This window comes from Apodemus sylvaticus, chromosome 2 (assembly GCF_947179515.1).
Source record: "Apodemus sylvaticus chromosome 2, mApoSyl1.1, whole genome shotgun sequence".
NCBI lineage: Eukaryota > Metazoa > Chordata > Mammalia > Rodentia > Muridae > Apodemus > Apodemus sylvaticus.
Window position 1 is genome coordinate 91660750 of NC_067473.1, and position 21905 is coordinate 91682654.

Sequence of the window (21905 nt, forward strand, 5' to 3'; positions counted from 1 at the left end):
CAGTTTACAAAGATGTCCAAAATCAATGGCCTATCTGAAGATTTGATATGGAATTGCAAAACGGTAATTCAAGAAAGGGATGTAGTTATAAGACTTATGAACAAATGTGAGGACATTTCAAATAAATTGACCAAACAAGTTACCATGCTAACCGGAAATGGAGGTGGATGGAACATAGAACAGCCCTCCCTTCTAAACCAAAGGTATCATTCACTGATTACAGTTATTTTGATCTTACTTGTATAAAGTAGTTGAACTTTTATTTGCATTGTGGTTAGGGAAACCAAATGTGATTCAGCAACTCAAGTTAGAAGAAAGTTCTCCAAGGTTTTCAGTGACATACATGGGTATGCCAGTATATTTTTATTGATCCCTTCTCCAGCCGGAGGTTTTACTCTATTGTGTCGTTATGTAGTCTTAATGTAAGGTCTATCTTCCTTATCTGTTAACAGATAGCTTTATGTGTATTCATTGAAGCTAATAAGAATGTTTTTAGCCATGCTGTGTAAACTGACTATTTTGTTCTAGTGTTTTGAAAATACTCCTTGAAGTTAGAAACAATCCGAGAGGACACAGCAGATCATAACTGTACACAGTCTTCTAGATGCTACTCATTAAAATACCTTGCCAGAAGCTCTGACCAAAGCTAAATGGGCAGAACCATCAGTAAATACTCAAGTGGCATTTTGTAGTTGTGTACTCTGCATATGGTATTGGAGGATTGTAGTAGGTGAAAAGTACTTTTTGAATTTCTTTTAATAATTTGCTTAGTTTTAAATAGTTTAGAAATATAAACCTGCTCAGAATACTTCCTTTTCGGGAAATACATTCAATTGCTCATTTTGGTATTTACTTGTTTTCCATTTGTTTCTGTTCTTTCTGTTTTTGAGACAGGCTTCCTATACATAGCCTTAGCTGGCTTAGTGCTCACTCTGAAGTTTAGTCTGGTCTCAAACTAATGGCAATTCCCCTGACTCACCTACTAAGTGCAAGTTTGTAGTTGTACTCCATGGAACCACTACGCCTGGCTTGAGATACTTTTTGTGGAGCAAAACAATGAAAATAGCGCATGTCCCTAAAATTGAGGATTAGTTGTAATAGATTATGGAAGATCTACCCCATGCAGTGTTCATGCAACTTTAAATGTTAATTAGAGCCAGGCATGTTGCCTCATCCCTGCAATCCCAGCAGGATGGCCAAGGCAGGAGGATCATCCCCAGTTTGAGGCCAGCCTGGGCTACATTGTGAATTCGAGGCTAGCTTGGGTCACAAGGGAATTAAAAACAAACAAACAAAACAACAACAACAAAGAAAAAACAAAAAAAACCCTTGTCTTACAAAGAGGCAGGTTTATTTAGAATATTTGTACTTTTTTTGTTGTTGAAAATATTTATTAGAGTTTTTATTTTGTTTTTGTATTTTAGTACTAGGGTTTTGGTTACCTTAGTTATAGCTGCTATTTTTCTTACTTAATGATCAAAGCATATTTGCTGATGATCATTGGGTTAATAGTTCAAAATCATAGTATGAAGCAAAGAGAAGAAGATATGATTATTGGCCTTTAATAGTAAGCTCGAATCTTTTCTGTGCCCTTCTAGGGTGCTATGTGGTGGTGTAGGGAAACGTGATGCAGCTCCCACAAAAGAAGCCCTTTGTGTGTTGCGTAGACAGAACTATGTCAGCAAGTTCTCCTAAGTGTAGTTGGAGCTGCTGCTGCTGCTTGTTCTTCAGCGTGGACGTGGGGAGTTCTTCACTGCCAGACTTTCCCAGTTGAGTCCACTTTATCGTAACTCGGAGGTTAAAACTGAGTATTTTACTGCATCACTTAAAAAACTCTCAACCTACATTCATAAATTTCTCTTCTAAATAGTGTGGTCAGGTAATAATCTCCTTTCCCTTAGAGTAAGGTTTTTAAGGCATATTTTAATTGTAATTATTAATGTGTTTCTTCATGGTATTTTTTATTTTTAATGAAGTACTTGATGAGAAATGAAGTTTTAAGTTTTCCTTAGAGCAAAGTTGTATCCCTGATTTACTTGGGGGACTGGGCAGCCTTGTAGATGATCATCACCTTACAGAGTCCAGACAATAACTAAACAGTGGCCAGACTATAACTACCACACTTGTATCTTTATTTATCTTTGATAGTGCCGGGGAAAGAACCCAGGTATCTCTCACTGAGCACAGGTGCAGTGGTTTTTATATATACATATATATCCCAGCCCTTGGATCTTTCTCTCAGTAGAGCAGAGCCTTTGTGGCAAATATACATGGAAGCAGTTAGTGCTAGATGTTTTGTTTGCCATGGCCAATTAATTTAATTGGAGAGAATTTTCCTTTGGAGGAACAGACATTTCAGAACTTTCTGTTAGAAATTAAATATCAGAACTGTGTAAATGACTCAGCTGTTATGAGTACTGCTGCTTCACAGGACTTGAGCTCAGTTCCCAGCACCACATCCGGTAGCACACAAATGGCTGCACACCCATCTAGCTCCTGGGGTGTGATGCCCTCGCTCGCTCGCTCGCCTCTGTGGCATTGGCATACTCTAGTCCTCCGTATACGTAGTAATAAAAACAGATCTTTAAAAAATAAAATTTGTCATGTATACTTCCAAAACAGTTACATATTCATGCTCATGTTATAATGTTAAACTTGCTTAAAGTTAAAATGTATTGATATAAGGAACACTGGCATTAAATTTGAGCTTAATTAGTTAAAAATTTTAGAATAAGTGTGTTGGATAGTATATCCCATCTTAGTTTTCATGTTTTTTTTTCTTACTATAATTATAACTATCTCTGAGACTTTAGTAGTTGATATGGAATTGATAAACTTTAACTCTTCGCATTGAAAAGGTTTCTAACTTACTCAGCATACAGTAGGTTGTCTTTCTTTTCCAGGCTAAACCCATGAGGTCCTTGTTTGACAGGAGAGGCTTTCTGTCCAGTTGTAAACAGGAGTTCCTACCTTTGACAAATGGTCTGGTGTCAGTGCAAATAGTTTAACTTGAATAGTTCTAATGAAATAAGTAGTAATATGTGAGGAGCCATGGAACTGTTAGAAGACGTGAACTTCGGGATGGCATCTGGGCTTTGGTGGAACATTTCAGACAAGCCTCTCCAGTCCACATTTGTCCATTTCACACTAGTTATATGCAGTCCTGGGAGGCTCTGCTTCTCTCCTTTCAGCCCTTTGAAAGTCATATTGAAACTAGCTTTTCTTACAAGACATGCTTCATTTCACACTGAAGAAATCCTAATGACTGGGAGGATTCTTTTTTTCCCCCAGCAGATACCTCCAAATAATCCATTACATTTTCTTTTATGATCCAGAAGATCTTAAAATAGCATTTCCCTCAGTGGAAGGTAAGAGAACCTCCAGCCTAGAGATGTTTGTTAGATTGCACATGAGTTCTGAACACTTCCTACATTCTTAGAAGTAAACGGATGGTTGGTCTTCACATGTAATTGTTAAAGTTTATAGGAAATTATCAAAATAAGTGGAAGGGAAGTTTAAATGCATAATACCTGCTAGAGAAAGAATATAGCCTATCTATTGCATTAATTTGTCATATTAGTTTCTTCCTTTGTCTTTTTGTTTGTTTTAACTAGTACTGGTGATTTTACCCAGGGCCTTAGGTGTGCTAGACCAGCACTCTTAACAATTAAGCCATATCCCTATATAGTCAAGTAGTTCCAATTGGCTTTGTTAAACCTATCTACATCTTCATTGATCCCTTTAGGTTGGTCTCTTTGTGTTCTGGAGAAACAATCTGTATCAGGCAGCAATTTTGTCATACTAAGTAAGCAACACAGTCACGGTATAGACAGAACTAGCCAAGGAACATAGATGCATGAATATACATACACACAGTTATATATGAATACTTTTTGAAACAAGCACTCTAATTAAATAAAGCTATTTAGTCAAATATTTGATTAAAGTGCCTGTGATTATAAATAGGTCAGTATTCTTGGAATGAATATTTCTGTATAGTGGATGCTTTTCACTTACTGCATTTACACATTTGTGTGAAGTATTTTGCCAGAGCTTTTAAACTTAATATTAGTGATGAAAAACTTCATAATTTTAGTTGAAGAATCTTCTTTGTTTTTTTAATGATAGGCTTTGTGTTAGTGTGTTATGGTGGCCCTCAGATATACTTATAAATATTGTAATATGCCTCCCCTATCAAAATTTTATTTTCATGAAATTTGAACCTTACATCTGTATGATGAGTAAAGAAAGCATCGGTAAGGACTCAAAAATAATAGAGAAATAGGTGTTGACTTGAGCCTGGAATAGACTAGCAGAAGCTTTTTTGGGTTTTGCTGTTTTGTGGGTAAAGGGTAAGCTTTGGGCTGGGGAAGTAGCTCAGCCCTAAGAGCCATGCTGCATTTGCAGAAAACCCGGGTTTAGTTTCCAGCATATTGAGCAGCTGACCATCACCTGTGACTTGAATTCTGGTTAACATACATACCAGGAATGCATGTAGTGCAAAGACATACATACAGGTAAACACCTGTACATATAAAAAATAAGTTTTATTTATTTTTTTAAAGGTGACCTTTAGAGTAGGTCTGATTGGGAAAGTTTTCACATTTCTGGAGGCAATGTGCTGCATCTGTAGGATTGTTGCCTCTGTAGGAGCATAGAAATTACATTGGTAAATAGTATTCTTTTTTTAAGGAGGACACATACTTTGATGACTTTAGAAATGTGGACAATGTTTTTCTTCCTTGTATTGTTACTTTTAGTGAGAAACATTTTTGTGTGAGGCTGAAGGAAGCATAGACTCTTGTTTAAGGTGGAGGACTTTTCAACCCCACCTCACTGGATAAAGATGTTTTGGTTTCAGGATTTAACTCCAGAGTCACTTACATGCTATAGCTTATGTCCAGACCTCTTTTCTGTGTATAGACTAATGTATGTAGAAGAAACTAAGGAGGCAGAGTGAAAGCTGGAGAATGTTCCAGGCTTCCACATTGATGTATGTGGTGTCTTTCGGAGTAAGAATACACTTTGGATATAGGATAACTCCCCAAGTTAAAATTTGAGACTTAATATTTTGTAGTTTTACAGCTACAGCGTCTCATATTTTATCTGAAAATAGCTACTTTATAGCATTCTTAAAGGGTTAATAAGGTTAGTAAAGATATCCAAAAAACGATACATATTCTTTGTATAGTAGATTTTCAGTAAAATATTTGATAATAATTTTAGCCATCTAAACATTTAGAAAAATATTTTCATCCATAATAATTGTAATATAAGCAAAGTTGTTCCTGGGATTAATTTGTTTATGCATTTCTAAGTTAAAAAGTTAGAAAACACTTGCATCTTACTTTGGTATTCATCGGTATTTAGCAAACTTATATATGTGAATATATGCATGTATACGCATACATTACTCTAGAACTAAACAAAGCCATTATTAAGCAACCTAGCAGAACAAATTATGTTTGAGTTTAGTTCTAAAGTTTGTTAATTTCTTTAATGTGCTAAAAGTCTAGTCAATATAATCTATTTTTCTAGATTAAATATCACTGTAGTAATACAATATCATAGTTAATCTGATTATTATAGAAATCAGTAATTTGTTAAAATTATGATATGACCAAAAAGAAGTGTTTTATGTAATTTGTACCACCAAAAGAAGTAAATGACACTGAGTAAATATTTATGAGATTTTAAAAATTATTCTGGATTGTGTTTTGGATTTACTTTTTAAAATTACATATAGCTTCTAAGAGTCAGGTTAAAAGGTAAGGCTCATCTGGATAGTTTTGGATTTTATTTTGTATGTATGTTCATTATAATCTAAATGTCAGAAAAATAGAATAGAAAATTAAAAAAAAAGTATCAATCTGTGATATTTGTTGTTTCTTTGTCAGTTTGTCACTCAAGCCCTATCAGAAGGTTGGTTTGAATTGGCTGGCATTGGTGCATAAACATGGGCTTAATGGCATTTTGGCAGATGAAATGGTAAGTGTCCACCATTAATAGAACTTGTAATTCAACATGACATAAAAAGATATATCGCCATTCAAGACATTAAGGCATTTCCCTTTGCTGTTGTTTTGCTTTCTTGTGTTTTTGTTGTTGTTGTTGTTGCTTTTCGGTTGGCTGGTTGTTTTGTGGAATTACCAAAGCCAGGGTGTGCTGTGCAAGCATCCTGCCACCGAGCCACACCACTGGCCATTGTGGTTTCGCTGACCCCAGTACAGTAGCTCACACTTGCTTTTACCTTTCCTTATCCTTATTGCTTTAGTTTTAGACCCTCCACAACTGAAAGAAGTTTGTCTTTCTGGTTATGATTGTAGATCAGTGTACATATTACAAAAGTATCAGCAAAATCATTTCAATGTTTGGAGTTAATTTTTTCCCCAAATTGCATTTACTTTAGGCTAAGCTCATGAAGCTGGCTACAGCCATTAGCCCAGGGATTGTCATATTTGAACTTGACTGTTAGTCTGATGTGACCTCACCCTTCCTTCAGCTGTCCTTCTAAAAAGTATTTACTGAGCATGAGCCAAGTGCTGGCTGTATTGGGAGAGAAAGGCCAGAGATTCAGGTTTGAGGCCAGCCATGCAAAACCTACCACAAAACAAACAAAAGAAAAGGTTGTATTCCTGTGAGTAACAAAATGAACAATCATAATGATGCCATTTCTGCACATTCCCACTGTCACTTTATACTTGTTAAAAAATGATGCTATTTATTCAATATAAAACTAGTGTCTGTGGCATGTCAGAATGCTTGTAAATAATGCACAGTGTGACAGTTTGTAACTGAACTGGGAATCAGACCTGAGCTTTGATTGTCAGCCTTGCCTTTCACAGGCTATCAAATTCTTGCTAGATGGCATAATCTTTCAGAACTAATATGAATTTATATATATATATATGAATATATATGAATGTATTTATATTCACACACACACATATGTACACATACTTATACTCTAAGATTATATTTGGTGTCAAAAAGATATGTGATATGATGTCATTTTTGTTATTTGTAAAGCATAAATTTGTAAATTTGCCAGAACCAAAATACCATGGCTATACCACACAAGTTTGTTTCCCACAGCTAGACCAAGATGGAGGTGCTAGCAGGCTTGGTGTCTTTTTGAGGCCTTTCCTTCTCCTCTATCTCCTTTTCCTCTTCCTCTTCCTCCTTCTCCTCCTCCTCCTTTTTTACTTTTTAAAAATGTATTCACTTTGCATCAGACTCACTAACCCCTTCCCAGTCACCCCCTCCTACAACCCTTCCCCCCTTCCCTTCTCCTGTGATTTGGTAAGTCCCCTTGGTATCCCCCTACCCTGGAGGCCTGTCTTCTTACCTTGCAAGCAAGGGGTACTGTTTGTGTCCTCAGATGTTTATTGCCTATTTGTATCCCTGGTTTCTCTCTCCCTAAAAGGTCATTAACTTGACTGGATTACGACACCACCTTCATGACTTCATTTACCCTGAATCTCTTCCTTATGGCCAGTTCTCTAAATACTATATCTTTGAGTGTTAGCACTCCAGCATATGTATTTTGAGGGAAGAACAAGAACACATTCAGTTCATAATGTTGGTAGTACTTAGCTTTTTTAATGCTAGTTCAGTGGCCTTTTGTGTCTTGCCTTGTTTTATGTTTTGAAGTAGGATTTTATACCATTCCCCAAGCCAGCCTAGAACTTTCTGTACTGTAGCCCAAGCTCCTTAACTGGCATAGATCATTCCTTGGTCAGCTTCCCAGTTGGGACCCAACAAGCTTCGCTTTATATCTCAGTTCTGACACCTGTCCCTAGAGGCTGAGGACCTTAGACCACAGTATGAACCGTGTTGTTCCTATTGTTCTGTCTGGCTCATTCAGTACAGCATGATGCTACTGGGACTCATCTGTTACTATTATATCAGTTTGGTTTGTTTGATCGCCATGTGACATGATCTTCTTATCTGTCCTTAACAGTGCAACTGCAGAGTAATAGAGTTGGGTAATGTTTTTCTATATTTATGAAACAATCCTCAGTCCATCTAGGCCACATTAAGTTCTGGTCCTATATAAGTAATGGGAAGTAAGCTCTTTCTATGCAATGCAAAATTCTTCCCTATTAATATGTGTCATGTATAAACCAACTTAAGATCTATCATCCATGTTGCTCATTCAAATAAGTTATAGACCCACTTATAGATTCTTCTCAAAACTCATTTAAACTTCATAGAAATTCTCCAAAGTGGATTATGGAAAATGGAAAATTTAATCCTACCAAGAAATACCTCTTTTTCTTTTGCACTTTAAGTGTTTGTTTATTTTCATTCATTTTAAAATTTCATATATTGTTTTTAATTTTAGGGCCTAGGAAAAACTATTCAAGCCATTGCATTCCTGGCATACCTCTTTCAAGAGGGTAATAAAGGGCCTCATTTGATTGTTGTTCCGGCCTCCACCATAGGTTTGTAATCTTGGGACAGCTGTTTCTGTGCTTGGAGTGTTTCATATTGATGTGTACTGTGGTGATGAATATTCATTTTTTGGCCTATTCTCTCTCTCTCTCTCTCTCTTTCTCTCTCTCTCTCTCTCTCTCTCTCTCTCTAAATGTACATGTGTGTGTGTGTTTTGGTTGCATTGCCAATATTTTTCAACAACCTGACATGGCCACTTATTTTGGTTTCATAGTACTTATAAATTACTTTTTTGGGGGGGGGGGGTTCGAAACAGGGTTTCTCTGTGTAGGCCTGCCTGTCCTGGAACTCACTCTAGACCAGTCTGGCCTCAAACTCCGAAATCCTCCTGCCTCTGCCTCCCAAGTACCCGGATTACAGGCGTGCGCATCCACGCCTGGCTTATAAATTACAAGTTAAAGGAGCTGGGTGTGTCAGCATCTACCTGTAATATTTTATACTTGAAAGGTAGAGTCAGGAGGATCAGGGGTTCAAAGTCATCTTCATATGTGTGGTGAGTTTGGTGTCAGTCTCAGCTACATGAGGTCTGTATAGGAAAAAAAAGATAGCCAAATGCCAAAAAGAGACAGAAAACAGTATGGTATAATTTGGTGGGATAGGGGTTGAGAGGCAGTCTTACTCTGTATGTAGCACCTATCCATGTTTTCAGAAATTTCTTAGATTTGGGTGATCCTCCTGCCTCAGACAGGGTTTCTCTCTAGTCCTGGCTGTCCTGGAACTCAACCTGTAGACCAGGCTGGCCTCGAGAATTCAGAAATCTGCCTGTCTCTGCCTCCCAAGTGCTGGGATTAAAGGCCTGCACCACCACTGTCCGGCTCCCAACTTTTTTTTTTTTTATTTATTATATATACAGTGTTTTACTTGCATGTATGCCTGTAGGCCAGAAGAGGGCACCAGATCTTATGAGCCACAATGTGGTTGCTAGGAATTAAACTCAGGACCTCTGGAAGAGAAGAAAGTAACCTCTTTTGCTTGTTTGTTTTTGTTTTTGTTTTTGTTTTTTGATTGGATATTTTCTTTATTTACATTTCAAATGTTTTCCCCTTTCCAGGTCTCCACTTCAGAAACCCTCTATCCCATCCCCCCTTCCTCAGACACTGTGAAGGTGCTCCCCACCCACCCACCCACTCCCACTTCCGTGTCCTGGCATTCCCCTACTCTGGGGCATCAAACCCCCTCAGGCCCAAGGGCCGCTCCTCCCACAGATGTCCAACAAAGGTCATCCTCTGCCACATAGGTGGCCCGCACCAGGGGTCTTTCCATTGGTATTCTTTGGTTGGTGGTCCAGTGCCCGGGAGCTCTGGGCAGCTGGCAGCCAGTGCTCTTAACTTCTGAGTCATCGCTCTAGTCCTACCCTGCCCAACTTTAAAACATTATTTGGATTTAAAAGCATGTAATTTAATTCTTGCTTAATCATTTATCCATTCTTTATGAATTAATGTACAAGTTGGTGTGAGAGTGTTTTGTGCGTATAAGTGTAAAATAAGGACTGTCTCTCCCTAAATTAGAACTATCTCTTACATGGAGTCTTCTGGCACTTGTCTGCACCTTGATGCCCCTTTTAATGTCTCATTTAATCATGATGGGTTGTTTTTATAGTTTTTTTTTAAAACAAAATTAACTTAATAAATATAATTCCTGTAATAGCAGATTCATATAATCTCTTGCTTTTTGTAGATAACTGGCTGAGAGAAGTTAACTTATGGTGCCCTACTTTAAATGTGCTCTGCTACTATGGTAAGTCATTTTGCTTTCCATTTAGTAATTAAAAAAAATTAAACACAATAAATATAATGAAAGTATGCTTTACTTTTAAATTCTAGGTTCTCAAGAAGAGCGTAAGCAAATTAGATTCAACATCCATAATAAATACGAAGATTACAATGTAATTGTTACAACGTAAGTATTAAGAAAATTTGGGAGGAGGAGGGGAGAATTTGTATAGTCATCTCCCCTCCCCTCCCACCCCACCCGCTTCTGTTAAAGGCTGGGTTTCATTATGCTGTACTGGCTGACCTGGAACTCTTCTTTGAACCAAACTGACCAAACTTGCCTGCCTCTGCCTCCCAAGTAAAGGCATGTGCCACCACACTTAGCTAGAAAAATATCTTGTAGAGATGATGTATAAGTTAGTTTATACTGGGATTGTGAAACAAGGGATTAAGTGATTTATGCTGACAATGAAGGCCTTTAAAAAAAATTTCTTGTATAAGACTTTTTGTTTGAATTTGCTTTGTTTTGCTAGTTCACTAAAAATGGGAGTAAACATTTTGTTCATTTAATTGAAAACATAACCAGACTCTTTCAGTTAAGTTTCAGATAAAACTTGAAATACCATGCCAAAGATTTATATTTCTAACTTGCAAATAAGTATTGTCAGTGAATATAATGAAATCTGTTCCCAATGAGAAATCTGAATTAAGCCAGGCGGTGGTGGCGCACTCCTGTAATCCCAGCACTCTGGGAGGTAGAGACAGGCGGATTTCTGAGTTCAAGGCCAGCGTGGTCTCCAGAGTGAATTCCAGGACAGCCAGGGCTACACAGAGAAACCCTGTCTCGAAAAAATCAAATAAAAAAAAAAAGTCTGAATTAGAGCAAAATAAGTATGACAAAGAATCTAATTCTTGTTGTTCGTCTCTGTAGCTTTGCGAGTTGGGGGGTCTCATCTAGGTGGGCTGCTCTTCGATGCTTTAGCTGAGTGCATCCTTGAACTCTCATTCCTTTGGCCTCCTTCCCCTAAGTGCTGAGATTTCAGTTATCGCCATTCCCAGGGTCAGTATAGCTTTGAATAGTCACTATGTGGTTGGAATTATTGAGTGAAGTATGTAGAAAACAATATTTTTATAGTTCATTAAAAATTTTATTACTGTTGTCTTCTGTCAGGTTCTACTTTGAAAGAATTTATCTAAAATATTTGTCCTTTTTTTAAGGATTTATGTTTTTGTTTCTTTGTTTGTTCATGAGTGTTTGTGCCTAAGTGTGTGCATGTGTACCACATGCATAAAGTTGTGAGCAGGGGCCAGGAGAGGGCATCATATGCCCTGGAACTGGAGTTATGTGTAGCTGTGAGCTGTCAATGTGGGTGCAAGGAATGAAGCCCAGGTCCTCTGTGCAAGAGGAAGAAGTGCACTTAGCTCTTGGACCATCTCTGTAGCCCACCCCTTTCAAAAAACTTTTTTTTTTAAGTAAACAGACCCATATGTAGTCTTGAACTCTTGGTTCTTACCTGGTAATTCCTTGACCTAATCCTTTGTTTTACCTTCTAAGAAGCTTTTCTGCTTCTTAGAAACAATTATGGGGAAAAGTATAAAACAGCTCTAGATTATTTCTAAGTTATTCTCAAATTGGCTGCTCTTCAAGTGTATTAAAGTTGTTTAGAACTGTTTCATATAAATTTTCTTTTGGTTAGTATTGTATAATTTGGCTAAAGGTACATAAATATTTACTAAAAATGTATCATTGTTTGAGAGCTGACTGTGTTTAGTGCTTTCTTGTAAGAGATATTTGAAAGGTTAAAAGAAAAGTAATTTGGAGGCCAGTATGATGGCTTAGTGGATAAGGCAGTTGTCACTATACTTGATAATCCAAGGAAGGAAAGAACATGACCTCTATACTTGTACCTTTGTTGTCACACATAGCATACAATAAGTAAATTTAATTAAATAAACTTTTTAAAGAAAATAGCTTTAAAAACCTTATTGTATCCTAATTAACTCTAAGCTCCTAAAAGGTATAATCAGAAATAATTAGTGGGTTTTTTTGTTTGTTTGTTTGTTTTTGTTTTTGTTTTTTTTGGCAACAGGTATAATTGTGCTATCAGCAGCTCTGATGACCGCAGTCTCTTTCGACGACTGAAACTGAATTATGCAATTTTTGATGAAGGTCATATGCTGAAGAATATGGGCTCTATCCGCTACCAGCACCTAATGACAATTAATGTAAGATTGTGTTTTGTAAATAGTTGTGATAAAATTTACCTTTCCTAATTTAATACATGCACACATAATTTTATATCAGGAGTGAGCAAGCTTTTCCTTTAAGGTTCTTTTTGTTTTGTGGGCCTAGTGGCCGCTGTCATACTTTCTTCAGTAATTCTCTAAAAATCTTAAAAAAAAAAAAACTTTTAGTATCCTATTGCACATGAGCTCCAATTTGTATATAGTTTGTTTTTTACCACCCCACATAAGTTATTTGAGGATACACAATAGCCCTTTCAAAACATGCCAGCAGTTGAATGTCTGCCTGACGTATAGTAGATGATAGTAAGTGACATCAAATATCTCAACTTTTCTTCTATCACAGAATGTGAAATTGTAAATGATAATTATAAGTCTCCCTTTGTCTCCTTTACTGGGTAAAGTGGACAATTAGGGAGGGATAGGTGCTTAAAGAAGAAAACTAATATGATTTTTGTCTTCACTCTCAGGCACATAACCGTTTACTGCTCACGGGCACACCTGTACAGAATAATCTGCTTGAACTCATGTCATTGTTGAATTTTGTTATGCCACACATGTTTAGCAGTAGCACCAGTGAAATTCGAAGGATGTTTTCTTCTAAAACGGTAAGCATACATACATGTTTTCCCCAGATGTGAAGGTGTTTTCTAGGCTCTTCACTCTTTTGTCCGTTATGGTTGCCTTCATGGCACGTGCTCTATCAAAGGAGCTTAAGTTTTTGGTACACCTGTATGTGAACACATCAGCCATAGTATGGAGAAAAATAGTCATCAGTTCTATGACTTGTAGTCAGGAGTTTTGAGGTTTAATAATCTAAAGAGCTGAGTAATAATTTTAAATGGTGGCGAGCTCAGATATATATGTTATCTTGGGTTACATGTATGTTTCTTTTTTTAATACATCCTTTTTTTCTTATATATCTTTTACTGACCTTCCCCTGATTTTAATACCTTTTACAATTATGGTGCCTTTATCAAAATGAAATTGGTATAATACTATCAACTAAAAACAAAAGACTGAAAACTCATACCTAATTCCTAATCTTTTAAAAGGTTCTCCATCTTGGAAATGGTGACTGGCCTTTCTAAGCTAGAACTGAAACTATAACTCAGGGTTTCCAGATATCCAGAGGTAGCTTCTGTCTCCATAATCATTGTGTTTTGGGGAAAGTCAGAGGCTTCAAGGGGTAGAGCGTAAAGGTCTTACTCAAAAGCGTGATACTCAGAACCCAATAACTTCCTGACATCCTTTTTTATCTATGGTTCTACTATGTATAGTCTGATGAGAGAAAGTAATAATGCTCTCAGACTCAGATCCATTTCATAAGACTCTCTTGTAGTATATGACTAAGGAAAGTATTATAAATTGTTAGGTTTTAGTAGATAATACAAGCATGTGAAGACGCCCATGAAGATGCCTGGTGTGTCCTACAGGAAGCTCCATTTTAGTGCTCCACTCCGTGACTCTTTTTGTTCTCCACCTTCTTCAGAGGAAAGGGAGTTGACTGAACTCAGGGGGTTCCAGTTCTCTGTTTTGAGCCATGTGACCTTATCTAAGCAGCATCATTCTTTGAGCCTTTTGCTTAAAACTTGAGAGAACACCCACCCCTGAGATTCTTAAGATAACCTTCACCCTTCACTTTTGTATTTGCACACATGCGCACTATGTATGTACGCATTCAGGTCCGAGGGAGGCTTGAGGTACCTTCTTCTATTCTCCACCTTATTTGGTTTACTATTATTAATTTATTCTTTGGTAAGTTCATACCTGTTTATCATGCATTCTGATCATATTCATTCCTCAGCTCTTCTTAACTCCTTGCTACCTGCACCTTAAATCCACTTTGTAATTCTCCAAAAGCCTCAGCTCTGACTGAATACTGTTCTCTGTGGTTTTCATCAAATTATATTGACTTTGGGGATGACCCTTTTTTTTTTTAATTTTTTTTTTTTACAAATACATAGTTGGATTTCCCTCTCACCCTTTCCCCTTGCCTTGTTCTCTCCTCTTTAAGCACAAGCACATACACACATTTTTATTCCATGTGGTTTATTCAGTTAGACTGAATTGGATGTTTGTATCTAAATACCAATTAGTCTGGTTCAGATTTATTACTTCAGTAAAATATAAGATAACTCAGCATGAAACCTCAAATATATATGGAACTTCAAATAGATTACAGCTCAGAATTCAGAAATGACTTTCTAGGCCCAGACAGTAATTGAGTATAGAGCACCTGCCTTTTATATCCAAGGGCATGAGTTAAACTCATACCACTATGTAGGCAAAAAGCCCAAACAGTCAAATATATATTTTGTTATGTGAAGTGGAAGTCTATAGATGCATATTGTAATATGGGATTATTGTGATGACTTAAAGGCAATTTCTAAATGGTTGGGTTTTTATTTTGCTTAGAAACCCGCAGATGAGCAGAGTATATACGAGAAGGAGAGAATAGCACATGCAAAGCAAATCATAAAGCCCTTCATTCTCAGGAGAGTGAAAGAGGAGGTAATGCTTTATTGGGTGATTTTGGTTGCATTCTTTTTTTCATAAGAATTCTGTTTTCTTAGAAGACTCACATGAAGTGATTTTCCTTTCCAAGGTTCTTAAGCTTCTGCCTCCCAAGAAGGATCAGATTGAGCTCTGTGCGATGTCAGAGAAGCAGGAGCAACTCTACTCAGGTCTTTTCAACAGATTGAAAAAGTCTATCAACAACCTGGGTAACATCTGACTCCTACAGCTTATGCAAAAAAATTATCTTTGACTGGTGCATATGATATTAGGGGCTGTTCTTTTTAAATTAGTTAGAATTTGAAGAAATATTTTTAAGACTTAAAAATTGAGATAGATTTTAGTAAATAGCTCTATCACTTTGATTTTTTAAAAAAATTATGCTCTTTGGATCACAGAAAAAAACACAGAGATGTGCAATGTCATGATGCAGTTGAGGAAAATGGCCAATCACCCTTTACTACACCGCCAGTATTACACACCTGAGAAGCTGAGGGAGATGTCGCAGCTAATGCTGAAGGTAAGGACTCACGTTAGACTCCCATTGAGTAACAACACTGGGAAATGCTTAGGATGGTCTTAGTTAGCTAAAATAGCCGGCATATTCATCTCTGAACCACTGTGGGCCTTGCACATGCTAGCCAAACTCTCCTCTGTCCACCACCCATGCTGAGGCCCTAGCCTCACATAGGTTTTCTATGCACAGATAACTTGATGGACAAGAGAATGGACAGGTAGTCAGGCCGTGTGTCAGCAAACTGTGGCCAAGAACTACTACTGCTTTTTTTTTTTCTTTTTTTGGTTAGAACTTCAGCATACCCATTATCTGTGTTGTTTCCTTACGGATTCTCACTGTAGGGACAGAGCTGGGTAAGTGCAGTCTATACCACTGTACCTGCCAAGCCAAAAATATTTATTATTTGCCATTTGGACCTTGGCTCTTTATGAGAAAAGTTTGCTCATTCCACAGACTTTTATAATACACATTTTTTAAAGTTTTAAAAAAGAAAACTAAACCCAAATAAAAGATCCCTCATATTTGTGTCCTGTTTAATGGTACAGTTTTCCATTCATTTTTCTATTTTGTTTTTACTTTGTTGTATTTTTGTCTTTGTCAGTTTAGTCTTTATTTTTGCCCCATTCTTTCTTAATCTTTTTTTAAAATGTAGATATGTTTGTATATCTGTGTTGAAAGCAACAAGTTGTCTTTTTAAATTTTTTCATTATTTTAAAATTATGGAAAAAATGTAAACACATGAAAGTGTGAAGAATTTTTATACATGTCACTTTGACTCATTTTCAGTTCGCATTTGTACCCACACTGTTCTTGTTTCCTGTAAACTCCTAGATGCTTTGCTGGGATCGTTTGAACTAAATTTCTAATTGTGGAATAGTTACTTACATGCCGAGGGTAAACGTGTTTTTATACATTAGTGACAGTTGTCTTCATAAGAAACGTTTTTACAGAATGAGAGGAAGTTTTTTATTTGTAAGTGTTTAAACATATTATTGCTAGAAGAGTTAAGAATCTTCCTTTCTGGGGACTGGAGAGATGGTTCAGTGGTTAAGATCATTGACTCCTCTTCCAGAGGTCCTGAGTTCAATTCCTAGCTCACAATCATCTGTAATGAGATCTGATGCCCTCTTCTGGTGTGTCTGAAGAGAGCTACAGTTTCTTCAGATCCCTCATATAAAGAAAAATAAATCTTTATAAAAAAAAAAGGAAGGAAAGAAGGGAACAAAAGAAAGAAAAATCTTCCTTTTTGTTTTATGATACCCCAAATTGATACTCATGTCTTATTCTTAATCTGTTGTACTAAAAATGTCTGAGTTGAGCATTTTTTTCAGATATGGAATGTTTTATTAAATTAATCTGTCATATTATAAATTGTGTATGATGTTATGTTTCATTTTTAAAAGGAACCTACGCATTGTGAAGCTAACCCTGACCTGATCTTTGAAGACATGGAAGTTATGACAGATTTTGAACTACATGTACTTTGTAAACAGTATCAACACATTAATAGTTACCAGTTAGACATGGATTTAATTTTAGATTCTGGGAAATTCCGAGCCTTAGGATGCATCTTGTCTGAGTTGAAACAGAAGGTATTAAAAAGAACGACTGTCTCTTTGTACATGCCTTGTTGGTTGAACTTTAGGAACCAAAGTATTAGAAAGGATGGCTCTGGCTTTGTTGTTTTGTATCTTCCTAAAGTTAGTTTCTGTTCTACTTTCTTTTAGAGCCCAGTGTTTTAAATTTGCCTCACATATTTTTCTGCTTATTTTTCTTTTTATAGATCTTAAAAAGAAAATAATAAAAGTTAGATAACACCTGTGTTAGTTTTTTTAAGTTTCAATTATTTCAGAGGTGATCTATTTCTTCAAAGAATTCTGCAATTTGTATGATATAGGTTAAATTTTCAGTATTTAGGTACAAATAGTGATTATATAGTTCTTAATGAGTGATCCTTTTTTAATATGAAAAGGAATAAATAACTTCTTTTACTTAAAAACTGAGAATTAAAACCAAAGTTCAGAAGTTAAGGAAATCTATTCATGTATGAGAAAATAAATTTATTTTTGGTATTGTTACTTGATTTTTTACTTAAAAAAACTAAAGCAATTGAACATTATGTCATTTTATCATGGAGAAGTTGATGCAACGTTGGCAAAAGTCTCTTTAAAGCACTATATTTTGTAGCTTTCGGTAAGTGTAATGGTTTCATTCTCCTGTTTCTAATTCATACATATATTTCCACAGGGTGATAGAGTTGTGTTATTCAGCCAGTTTACCATGATGCTGGATATATTAGAGGTTCTCTTGAAGCACCATCAGCATAGGTACCTCCGATTAGATGGGAAGACTCAGATTTCTGAAAGGTTGGTATTAATTGCCAAGTATCATTTGCTTATGCATTTGCTAGCATTTTAAATATAAGGAGACTTTTGTAGAAAATTCTTGTTTAAAGTGTTAGTCTCTGCTATTTCAAATATTCAATATTCAAATTATTCAACTATTACTCTTGGGGGTTGGTTTTCTTCAATTCTGAAAAATTATGAAAATTGTGTGCTTTTAATATTTTTCTCCTGTATTTTATGTATTTTATGTTATTTTTATTGTAGCACATTTAGGGATCAAACACAGACCCTTTTACATGCTAGAACTAAACCATATCCCCAGTTCTGATTTTTTTCCATTTTAAAAAAATATTCAAGGGAGGCTTCATCTAGCAACTGATTGAAACACACGCAGAGACCCACAGCCAGACATTAGGCAGACGTCAGGGAATCTTTCAGAAGAGGGAAGGATTAGCTGGATGGTGGTGGCACACGCCTGTAATCCCAGCACTCTGGGAGGCAGAGGCAGGCGAATTTCTGAGTTTGAGGTCAGCCTGGTCTACAGAGTAAGTTCCAGGACAGCCAGGGCTACACAGAGAAACCCTGTTTCAAAAAAAACCAAATCCAAAAAAACAAAACAAAAACAACAACAACAACAAAAAAAAAAAAAAAAAAAAAAAAAAAAAAAAAGAAGAAGAAGAAGAGGGAAGCATTGTTCATAGGAACCAGAGGGGTTAAGGACACCACAAGTAAAACCTCAAAATCAATTGCCCTGGGTCCATAGGGACACATAGAGATTGACTCCACAGCCAGGGGCTATATGGGGATGAGCAGGCTGTCTGTATATGTTACAGTGGAGCAGCTTGGTGTTCTGGAGCCCCCGACAATGGGGGTTAAGCTCTCTCTGACTCTTGACTACTTTTAGGACACCTTTCCTCACATTGAATTGTCTTATCTAGCTTAATGCAAGGGCAAGTTTTACTGCTCGATATGCCATGTGTGCTTGATAACTATGTCCTTTTCTAAAGAGAAATGGAAGAAGAGTGAAGGGGAGAGAGGAAGAGAAGGGAGGAGAAACTCTGATCAGGATATTAAAAAACCATTCAAGGTTTATGGCAGCTTACTCTTTAATCAAGATTGTTTCAAGATTAGATTTTTTACATTTTAAGGATTAATGAAACTTTTAGAAAAAAAAATTTCTCTTTCAGCAGGAGGATCTAATATTTGAGACCAACCTAGGCTACTTAGTGAGACATCCCTCAAGCCCCTTCACTCCAAAAAAAAATAATAATAATAATAATACTCTTGTATACTCTCTATTGGTAGTAGCTGTCAGATTGCTGAGAAAGTAAGCCTGGATAAGTATTATTTAGCTAAATCTGAAGCACTCAAAAACTAAAATAATGCTTCAGATATTAAGTTGGAATGGTTGGATTGACTTAAGAGGTGCTTCACAGATAGCAGAGGAAAAGGTAGGTATAATTGGAAGAACAGGTGTGTATAGCCCCTAGGTTTGCTTTCCATGTGAAGTGAGACTATTTTCAGTTCTTCCTATTTATCCTTTAGTGATATTGAACCTAATCCATTTGTCTTACAGGATTCATCTAATTGATGAGTTTAATACAGATATGGATATCTTTGTATTTCTCTTGTCAACTAAAGCTGGTGGATTAGGAATAAATCTGACTTCAGCAAATGTTGTTATACTTCACGACATTGATTGCAATCCATACAACGACAAACAAGCAGAAGACAGGTGCCATAGAGTTGGTCAGACTAAGTAAGTATTATCATTTGAAATTTAATTTTCATCAACTACCAGCCTGATTAGTATAGAATATTAAAGAAGGTGTGGGTTGGATATCTTATCTGTAGAATTTATTTTTTTTCAGCAAAGTATAGCTGTTATTTTTTTATCAGCAACCTTGATGGTGTCTATATGTAAATTACTATGTACTCATTCATTTTCTAATAATTAACCCCCACCTCCATACCAAGTAGTTTTACAGTTTGCGAGATGTATATTATTAGTAGTGATAGTTCATGCTTGTAATCCCATCCCTTGAGAGGGTAAGTCAGATTCAGGCCAGCCCACCTGACCAATAAAGCAAGCATGCTCATTAGCAAATGCTTTATCATCAAGTTCTTTCTCCAGTCCCATTGTAATGAGGTTTTATCAATAATTCTCAAAGCATATATATTTTTCGCTTCAATCAGTAGGAAAGGATAGATGTCTAAATGTTTTAAATCTTTTAAATGCCAATCTCAAGTACTTTAAATAAAAGAGTTATTTATGGCTCTATCTTAGTCACTGTTCTATTGCCTTGAAGTGATACCATGACCAAGGCAACTCTTAACTTAAAAAAAAGCATTTAACTGAGTGTGGTGGCACACACCTTTAATTCCAGCACTTGATAGACAGATGCAAGTGGTTGGTTCTCTTGAGTTGAATCCAGCCTGGCCTACAGAATGAATTCTAGGACAGCCAGAACTATACTGAGAAACCCTGTCTTTAAAAAAATTAAAAGTGAATGAATAAATAAGTAAATAAATAATAAAAGAAAGCATTTAATCGGGAGCTTACATATAACATGGCAGCAGGCATGGCAGCCTTGATGCTGGAGCAGTGATTGAGAGCTGCATCCTGGTCCGTAGGCAGAGAGACTCTGGGTCTGGTATGGGCTTTTGAAAGCTCAAAGTCCACCCTCAGTGACCTACTTCCTCTAATAAAGAAAGCCACATCTCCTAGACCTTCTAGTCCTTTCAAATAATGTCACTTCTTGGAGAATAACCATTTATATGAATGTATAAGAACAATTGTATTGAAACCATCAGAGTCTAACTTTTCTTATTATTCTTGTTGAACTGTTAGTATCTAAATAACATCAGTGACCTATGGACATGTCATGTGTTTATTTTTAGAGAAGTATTAGTTATTAAATTAATAAGCCAAGGAACTATTGAAGAGTCCATGCTAAAAATTAACCAACAAAAGTTGAAACTAGAGCAAGACATGACCACAGTAGACGAAGGTAAGCTGTTTGTTATCAGAAATACTGTTTATTATTAAAATATAGATTACCAGAGTTCTTAGCTAGTATGAAGGGTATGTTTAGAGGACAAAGTAGATGTGGATATATGATGCATGCTATGTACAGTACAACAGTAACAAAGATTTATTTTGCCAGAATTGACTTAAAAAACCAACTTAATTTTGAAAACATCTGTCTCTTTTGTCTTATTTAATGGACACCATATTCTCAAAATCAAGTTTGAATCTATAGCTTCACTCACAACTTATAATGTGTTCACTAAATGAACACTATAAATACTATTAACTCAAAGATTAAAAAAATATTTTATAGTGTAATAACTTTAAGAGCCCTTGCATATGTAAGCATGTAATACTTGATAATTTTATTTTGACTTAGCAAATATTTACCAAAATAGAGAGCTGTAAAATGCACTTAAAAATTGTAATGTCAGTTTCAGGTTGAATTACTTGGGCCTTAGAAAGAAAATTTAAATGATGCGTTTCTAGCTGCTGTCGAAAATGATAATTTTAAGTTCTAGAAATTTACATGTTTTATTCATGTATATAATTTTTAACAAGTAGTATATTAGCACAGTTCACAACTCAAGAGTTAGAAATGTTAAGTGGTGCTGGACAGGTGCTCTAGTTGTTCCGTGAGCTCATGAGCTCCTCTCTAGCACACTGGACACCTCATGCTTCCTCCTATATGTCTTCTCTCTCTTCTGGGAAAGGTATTCACCTATTTTGTTTTGTTTTTCCCTAAGGGATACTTTATTTTTTTGTCCAATAAAACTAAGGATACAATATTGTCATTTATTTAGTTTCAATTATAATAATTTTTTTTTACATGTGTCCAGTTTCAATTTTAAAAAGAAGTGACACTGTGCCTAGCGAATATGACTCTCCATCCTCCTCACACTGAGTTCTTTTGCCCTGTGAATGATGCGTGTGTTTGCAGATGAGTGTGTATATCAGCAATCTTTATAAAACCTCTGGGAAATCAGCGTGGCTAAAGACCATGAGTACTCACGGGCTGCTTCTTAGAGTCTGTTTCTCTACAGCTGGCTTTGGTCTCAGGAGCTGCAGCTATGTGAACTGGG

General features: G+C 36.2%; 1 protein-coding gene across 2 annotated transcripts in view; it reads left to right on the top strand.

Annotated features, from left to right (window-relative positions):
- Smarcad1 (SWI/SNF-related, matrix-associated actin-dependent regulator of chromatin, subfamily a, containing DEAD/H box 1) overlaps positions 1-21905 on the top strand; it is a 67078-nt gene that overhangs the window by 42423 nt on the left and 2750 nt on the right. For both annotated transcript variants that reach the window (XM_052173843.1, XM_052173844.1), the window contains exons 10-23: positions 4-203; positions 5898-5988; positions 8348-8447; positions 10135-10194; positions 10281-10356; positions 12260-12395; positions 12884-13021; positions 14832-14927; positions 15022-15139; positions 15329-15450; positions 16851-17039; positions 17695-17813; positions 19369-19551; positions 20694-20803. In XM_052173843.1, coding sequence (XP_052029803.1) covers positions 4-203; positions 5898-5988; positions 8348-8447; positions 10135-10194; positions 10281-10356; positions 12260-12395; positions 12884-13021; positions 14832-14927; positions 15022-15139; positions 15329-15450; positions 16851-17039; positions 17695-17813; positions 19369-19551; positions 20694-20803 — 1738 coding nt within the window. The remainder of the gene's footprint in view (positions 1-3; positions 204-5897; positions 5989-8347; positions 8448-10134; positions 10195-10280; positions 10357-12259; positions 12396-12883; positions 13022-14831; positions 14928-15021; positions 15140-15328; positions 15451-16850; positions 17040-17694; positions 17814-19368; positions 19552-20693; positions 20804-21905) is intronic.